Source organism: Rhinopithecus roxellana, chromosome 14 (genome assembly GCF_007565055.1).
Source record: "Rhinopithecus roxellana isolate Shanxi Qingling chromosome 14, ASM756505v1, whole genome shotgun sequence".
Taxonomy (NCBI): Eukaryota; Metazoa; Chordata; class Mammalia; order Primates; family Cercopithecidae; genus Rhinopithecus; species Rhinopithecus roxellana.
The window spans coordinates 20,345,344-20,354,071 of record NC_044562.1 but is presented as its reverse complement, the minus strand read 5'-3'; the positions used below and the strand labels follow the sequence as shown (position 1 = coordinate 20,354,071).

General features: G+C 38.6%; 1 protein-coding gene across 1 annotated transcript in view; it reads right to left on the bottom strand.

The window, feature by feature from the left end:
- Positions 1–2,074: 2,074 nt before the first annotated feature.
- The window catches only part of PID1 (phosphotyrosine interaction domain containing 1), a 263,447-nt gene continuing 256,793 nt past the window's right edge, over positions 2,075–8,728 (bottom strand). The window contains exon 3 of the mRNA XM_010370771.2: positions 2,075–4,162. Coding sequence (XP_010369073.1) covers positions 3,686–4,162 — 477 coding nt within the window. The 3' untranslated portion in view covers positions 2,075–3,685. The remainder of the gene's footprint in view (positions 4,163–8,728) is intronic.

Below are 8,728 nucleotides of genomic sequence, written 5' to 3'. Positions count from 1 at the left end.
AAATGAACAGGAACAAACGCATGACAGGAGTGCTGAAATCTGCTAAATGCAGGTGTCTTAAAATGCAGCATCTGTCTGCTTCCCTGGGATAATGTTCATTTTATTTCAATCATGTGGCATTGAGTATCTAACATTGTTTTTCTATGTATAATCAGCCATAATTTCCTTTTGGAATTAGGTAAGGGGCAATGTTTTTCTTCAATAAAAAGCCATTTGCTCACCTTTAGAGAAATGAGCAAGGGAGTCGCTAGAATACCTTTCGGGGTTTCAAGACTCTGTCCTAGAACCTGCAAATTGACGAAACACATGGTGATCTTTCCTTCCATCTGTCTATCCCTCCATCCATCCTGCCGGCCAGCTAACAGAAACTAAATGAGTTCCTCCCAAGTACCTGGTCCTGCCATTGGAGCTGGCAATAAACGTGAACAAAAGAGATAAAACCCTCATCTCAAAAACGTTGACATCCAAGAAGTTTAAACAGACATTTACATAATTATACAAATAATATGTATTTAAAACTGCAATGAACGACATGAAGGAACATGACAAGAGGGCATAGAATCCTGTAACAGAAGGACTTGATTGAGAATGTTAACATTTTCTCAGAAAAACAAAACAAGCAAAACAGGCATCTTGATTTTTGTAGAAGTAGAAAAATTTGTCGACTTTTGCCTATAGCCATTAAAATACTTAAGCAAAACTTCATATTATGTTATGTGGGCTCAAAAAAATTCTTGGGACTTTGCTTTTAATACTGTTGGTGTCAAAAATACTTCAAAAATGAACAGCAAAGAATGCTTATTTATAATGGTTTAGTGTGCTACTTTCAAATAAACTAGAAGGTTTTAAGAGGAATAGAAATGAAAAATCCAAAAGAGGTAGACCTTGTCTTGACAGAGCCACAGCCCTGGACCAGAAGGCAGAAGTTTCTAGTCTCATCAATCATGCCCTAGCTGTGCTACCATGGCCAAGTGACATAACCTCTCTCAGGCTGAGTTTCCTCATCTCTGAAATAACTGCTATGCCCGTCTATGAGGTTCTTCTCAGGAGCATCTGAGTAAGTACTTTGTAATCACTAGCATAGAAAATATAGTACAGAAAGTGGGCATACAAAGTATCAAAAAATAATAATGCAAAGCTGAATCACCCTTCAGAGAGGCATTAGGATTGGCCATCCCAAAAGACTTCATTCGCTATTTAGAAAATATCATTATGTATCTATCTTTAAATTGCTGCCAATAATCCCAGGCAAAAACTCATTACAATATTCTCATAGCCAATTACTTAGCATGTCACACTTGGTAGTCTGAAAAAACAAAAAGAAAAAAACTAGCAAATGCTTCCTGCAATAAATAACCACGTGTGCACTTAGGATTCAACTTAACTTGTACTCAGTGAGGAAAAGGGCACTGTTGAAATACATGCTGTTTTTTTCTTTTTCTTCTTTTTAAATGTATATTCAAGGACAACAGAGAAACTGAAATTGGGAAAAGTTTGACCTGAGAGAACTGCCATTTCAATCAGAGGAGTTAGGTTATAATTCTCACTTGAATTCATCTCTTTATAACAGGCACCTATACTTTTACTTTGGAAGCCTTTATATTTGTTATTGATTCCATGAAGGGCATTGCTCAAAAAACACAGGCTCCATGGTCACCTGTCTTGCTTGTTTAATAGGGCCATTCTGAGATGTCACAGCCTGGAGGAGACATTCTTTAACCAGTCCCATCAGAAAAAAAATGACTCAGTGTTTACCATCCAGGATTTCAGTATAGGTTCTTCAAAGACATACATGAGATTTTTGTAAATAGCAATCATCTGCAACGTGTTCTGGAAGACTCTGCACTGAAACAAACCCACCTTACTAAAGAACTGTTTCAACTGTTGCCACGTCACCATCTCAGGGGCATGGAGAAACTAAAAACAAATGGAGCATTTAGAAAATAAAACAAGGTTTTTAAACACAATCAAGGAATAGGTTATTTATGACACAGTTTAAAAATATTTTTGATACAACTACTTGATCTAATTTGTTCTCCATGTTTTTATTGCTTGAAAGAGGTCAGACACAAAGTATGAAACTCCTCAGCTTTATTAATGCAAACATATTTTTATTAAAGAATGAATGCATTTATGCTAAAGAATAGCTTACATATGTTGTAAAGCAACAAGCATATCTTCAAGAAGTGAGTCCTCTTCAATATGACTCCATGCTTATTCTACATGCCTGAAAACTGGGCCCACACACAGGGGCACACGTACACGCACACGAACGCAGATACGGACACACAGATACGCAGACCGAAATGCTGACACCATCGCTCTCTAGATTGGATTAGCTCTCATTTAAGGCTTCTTAGGTGCTATAGTGCCCCTAATATTACCAGGATTGAAAACAGACTTTTAGGAAGGAGCAGCATTACTTGGAAAAGTAGTCATCTGCTCTTGGCCTCCAACGTATGTATTTTAACAAATACTTACAATGTCATTCATGTTGACTCTGTGTTTTTAATATTTAAAGAACCGTGAAACTGAGAAATCTCAGGATTTTTTTTAGCGAGAACTTCTCATTCAAAATTTTAAAAAATGGGCAATTCCGACCCTAAAATATCATCGATTTTATGATAATGCAATAAGATTTCCCTTTAGGTTAAGATGACGTGGGTTCTCTAGACAAGTCGAGATTATCTAACTCATTCTCTATCTAAGTACAATGCTGAGTGATGGAAGCGAGGCTTCCGTGGTGATACCAAATTGGATTTGAAGCTTGCCATCAAGAATGCATTGGACAGGACCACTCATTAAATAAGTTACCATAAATCTCAGCTGGATAAAAGGAGAGCTGACATAGAGTGTGTTCACTTGTTGGTCTAAACTCCTGGTTTGTTTGACTGTTTATTTCATTTGCTTCATTGTTTTCTTCCTTTTGGTGTCCTGCAATGTATGTTGAGATTCCATCTCTCTTGGGATATGAGAAGGGGAAAGAGGGTGGACAGGGCAGGAGGAGGGAAAGGGAAGGGGTCATTAGTAATTGCAAGTATTCTAAGAAAATAGATGAAGTGAATACAATAAGAGGGTACTACTTGGTATATTTATGTAAATAAAAGCATTATCTGTAACTGTGAATTAACTGCCAACTATCAGGTTGTTAGTTGTAAAGCTCAATAAAGGCTGTGCTGATTTGCATACAGAGGAGGGCATCTGCCATGGGAGAGGAACAGAGATATTCCTTCCTCCCTGCGGCCGGCATCCCCATCAGCACCCTGCCCATCCCACTAGAGATCCTATAGGTGCCCCTAACATTCTTGTGGAATTTCATAAGGCAGATTGGAATGGCCCATCCAATAACAGCTGCAGAGTATTTGCCTGAGAGTGGTGAAAACTGGCATGGAGCTCTCCCACAGAGAGGCATTGGGAAATGAGAAAAACAAGAAGAGAGTCTAGAACCTTCCTCCCCATCCACACTCCCACCCTCCTCACAGTCACAGCAGCAGCAGGTTTCAATGTAACGTAATTACTTTAATGATACATTTCTTTAGATTTAGAATTGCTCTTCTGAATTTAAAAAGCTTGGTCAGCCAATAGTTTGGCAGTCTTTTCATCCCAAATTTGAAACGTTGCTTACTCATCTATTCCCTTGAACTCCGTGACCAATACTGCCTTTGCTGAAGCGTCTCAAGTTCATTCAGCCGTCATCGGATTCCAATTCCTGGGAAACCTCTTCAGAGGAGCTGTTGCTGTGGATCCGCCCGTCACTCTTCATACTGTGGAAAGTCTTCCTGAAGGCCTCCATCATGGCGTGGGCCAGTTTCTTGGCCTCGAGCTTGCTCTCGCACTCCACGGCGTGGCAGTCCATCTGGTAGGACAGGTCGTCATTGATCTCCCTGTACACCCAGGCGAAGATGTTGGGGCTCACGTTGTGGTCGGCGGTGCAGTAGGCGATGCGGGCCACCTGGAAGGTATCCATGTGCACTGTGGCCTCCCCTTTGTGGTCGAGGTGATGGAGCCACACTTGGAATGGCCGGATTTCCAGGAGGGCATTGGCTGGAAAGACATCCTCTCGGGCTAGTGTGTGCTTCTTCCAGAGCTCAATGACTGGCTTTTCTGTGCAGCCTGACAAAAATTGCATGCCAGTGGTGGAGACTTTGCCCAGGTAGGTAACCTGCAGATGCAAGAGAGGAAGAAAAGGGAGGCATCAGCAGAAGGCTCTTTGTTCTGATAGACTGAATGAGTAGGTGTTTCACACAGTCACGGTGTCACAGTGGGAAGGTGAAGACACTTCTTTCTTGCTCCCTGAAAGAATAACTCATCAGAATTTGTATCTTTTCTAACAAGTTGCCTAGTTGGCAAATGTACTGAAATTATTTGAATAGAGTCGGATTTTAAAATCTAACTTCTAGAAAACTACTCTCCCTCTCCTTGCTCCTTTTTTAAACCCCAATTAAAATGAAGAGTATGATCTTTTACATAACTTGGCATTTCTTTAACATCATAAAGTCACTCAAAATTTATTTTCAGTCAAACACACATAGAATTGAATAATATGAAGGAATCAAAAGGACACTGCATTGGAAAAACAAAATCTTTATTTAACTTATCTCCTAGCCTGGGTCTCTTTCCAAATCTCTCAATGTTTGATTTCACTTAGGCTGCCTGCTTCTAATGCCAAGGACGCAAAAACTGTTCTCTTGAAATTATGGCCTAAAGCATGATAGTTTTCCTTCCCAAGATAATTTTTAAAAATAACAGCAGTGCCCAGTTGTTTTTTAACCTAAACTGTGTTTGAACTGATGAGCATCTGATCTGATAATAAACGAAAGATGTACAGATGAATTAAGAGTAGAATGCTGGCTTATCACTTAGCTAGATGGCAGTGTGAAAACTAAGAAGAATAATTCCAAAAGATTCAAATACTGTCTTTTTAAAAACTTGTTTATAATATGCCAAGAAGGGATTTTCATTCTTTCATTGTTTTATTCATCCCACAAAATACAGAGAATTACTATTATTGGAGCATAGGCACTATGGAAAGACATAAGACTTAAGAGATCATCTAAGAAATAACATGAAATAGTATATACTTACATTTAAAATTAGTGACACAAATAGAAATACTATGAATTCAAGGAGAGAAAGACCAGAAGAAGGTCCGTGGAAACAGTGAGAACTGAGAAGGGACATTTGGTCACAATGATGCCAAACAATGTTTCTGTTTACTGGGACAATACAGGCCACATATAAAAAATTAAAACACAGAAGTTAAGTACTATTGTATTTTTGTGACAAGAGTAGTCCCTTTAAGAAGGTAACTTTTTAATAAAGATGTGTAAGGGTGGTACATTACAGAAGTAGTTATTGGGACCCTATTATACACAATGGCAATCTAACACCTAGGCATGGGGGTTGCTATGAAACTGGGGAGGGCCGAATATCCACAGGAAAGAAATAATTGAATATTCATTCAGAGGACAGTCTTTGAGGCAGGTGAAGTTGAGGTTTAAATCCTAGCTCCACAGTTCACCAGGACAAAACTCTCACCCTTGACACATGCACAGCTATGACTATGATGTAAGGCAGGCCATGGAAAGGGCAAGAAGGGGAACAGCAAAGTACCATGAGTGTTCAGTGGAGGAGGCAGTGGCATACTGATGACAGAAGACCTCAGGAAGAGGCATTGGATTTCAAAGCATCGGCCTCAAACTACATAGGAGCCCAGCAAGTCAAGATGGCTCAAGAGGAGGAGGGAACAGTAAAGGCAAGGCTGCAGTAGAGAAAGTCTCAACCAGCTTGGACAAAGAGGCTGTGCTAACCTGAGCACACATAAACCCGTAGCCTAAGACAGCCCTGGAGCAGAGGCCATGTAAGAGGTCCACGACCTCTGGATAAAAAATAGGCTGACCTTTGTGGGATTGCCCCACATGCGGTCTGAGGAATTGGGGTGTCGTTGCTCCTGCTGGAATGCCACTGAAGGGCTAAGGTCCAAGGAGTGCCTGGATGTGATACAGGCTGTGAACTCAGACTTTCCTGATGCCAGGAAGAAAGGTGGATGGGGAGGCCTGACTGATAGCAGAAACACAGCCAGGGGATAAGGGTGGCCTGGATTAGGAACAGAGGCAGTGGGAAAGGATAGGAGGAGGCAGAGGGAATAATATTGCAGGACGAAAACTAACAATACAGGGTGAGTACCCCTTAGATAAAATGCTTGGGACCAGAAGTATTTCAAATTTCAGCTATTTTCAGATGTTGAAATACTTGCATATACATAATGAGATATCTTGGGGAGATAACCTAAGTCTGAACATGAAATTTATTTATGATTATGATTCATACATAGCCATTAGTTTTACCCAATATTTTAAATCATTTTATGCATCAAAGTTCATGAAATTGAGCCATCAGAAAGCAAAGGTATCACTATCTTAGCCACTCGTGGACAATCTGTGAACATTTGACACTAAATAAATTGTGGTGTTTATGCACCAAATAAATTGTGCATAAACAGAAAATGTCAACACATTTAAAAAGGCAGCCCACCCAATGGGAGAAAATATTTGCAAATCATATATGTAATAAGTAATTAATATCTGGAATACATACAGAACACCTAAAAGTCAACAACAAAAAGTAAAAAAACCCAACTTAAAAATGGGCAAAGGTATCCACAGTGGACCGAATAAAGAAAATGTGGTACATACACACCATGTATAAATACTACTCAGCCATGAAAAGAACAAAATCATGTCCTTTGCGACAACATGGACATAGCTGGAGGCCACTGTCTGAAGTGAATGCAGGAACAAAAAACCAAATACCACATGTTCTCAGCATCCAATGCAAACTCTGCACTAATCAGCACATTATGAGCTGTCACCCAAACAATTTAATACGAAGTTACCCTAGCCATCATGCTATTATCCTATTATCAGTTCTACTCATAAGCAGCTATTATCAGTTCTACTCATAAGTGGCTCACTCAATTTATATATATTTATCACAATAGTTCTACCAATAAGCGGCTATGATCAGTTCAACTTACAAGCAGCTATTATCAGTTCTCCTAATAAGCAGCTTACTCAATTTATATATACTTATCACAACACAAGAACCCCTCTGACTACTCCTACCACTTGTTCACTCACTTATAAGTAGGAGTAAACATTGAGTGCACATGGACATAAAGATGGGAACAACAGACACTAAGGACCACTAGGAGGGGGAGGGTTGTGGGGGTAAGAGTTGAAAACTACCTACCAGGCATCATGCTCACTGCCTGGGTAACGGGATCATTAACACACCAAACCTCGGCAACACACAACTTACCCATGTAACAAACCTGCACTTGTACTCCTGGACCTAAAAGTTGAAAAAAGGCTTTAAAAAATAAACTTTCTGTATGGCAATCCCTGAGGAAAAAAATGGGCAATGGGAATTAATAGATATTTTTTGAAGCCAAAAAAAAAAAAAAAAAAAAAAAAAACGTGAAAAGATGCTACCATCCTTAGAAAAATGCAAACCAAAACTACAACTAAATACCACTTCACACCTGTTAGGATGGCTGCTAAAAATACAAAAATTAGCCAGGCGTGATGGTGTGCACCTGTAATCCCACCTACTCAGAAGGCTGAGGCAGGAGAATCGCTCGAAACCGGGAGTCAGAGGTTGCAGTGAGCTGAGATCACATCACTGCACTCCAGCCTGGGTGACAGAGTGACACTCTGTCTCAAAAAATAATAATAATAATAAATTAATTACAAGTAGAATTACTATATGACTTATAGTTCCACTTCTGGGTATATACCCCAAAGAATTGAAATATGTATATCAAAGAGATATTGTACACGTTTATAGCAATACTATTTGCAATAGCTAAAAAGTAGAAGCAATCCAAGTGTCCACTGACAGATGAATGAATAAACCAAACATAGTATATATGTATAATGGAATATTATTCAGCCCTAAAAAGGAAGGAAATTCTGACAGATACTACAACATGGATGAATTTTGATGACATTATCCTAAGTAAAATACACCAGCCACAAAAAGACAAGTACTGTATGATTCTATTTGTATGAGGTATTTAGAGTAGTTAACATCAAAGAAACAGACCAATTAGAATTGTGGTTGTCAAGGGATTCGGGGAGGGATGAATGAGGAGTTACCGTTTAATGGATGCAGAGTTTCAGCTTTGCAAGATGAAGAGAGTTCTGGAGATGGTTGCTGGTGATAGTTGTGTTCATTATGAATGTATTTAATACCACTGAACTGTGCACTTAAAAATGGTTAAGATGGTAAGTTTTATGTTGTATGTATTTTACCAAAATAAAAATAAATTAGGGGAAAAAGCATATGGAGGAAATTAACTTTAGTACCTGAAATGAGGTATATTTATTTTTACTATTCACCAAAACTAGAAATAACTATTTTTATGTTTGGTAGAAAAAAATCCTGATTTCCTCTAAAGGTTCTCTCTCTCTCTCTCTCTCTCTCTGATATTTTTCTAAAAAATTGCATAGAGAAATACATATCATGACATAATTTTAAAATACTTCTAAAATTCTTTATTGCAAACTGTAGATGATTCACTACAATGAAAACCAATTTCATAGTAGTAAAATTTTGATAACTAAGAGAAAATATCTTCCTCTTTATAAATATGTATTACTTATAAAATAAAGATTTTTAAAGAAATAAAGTTGTATTTTGGAGGTGTACTGGAGAGACGAGTGGA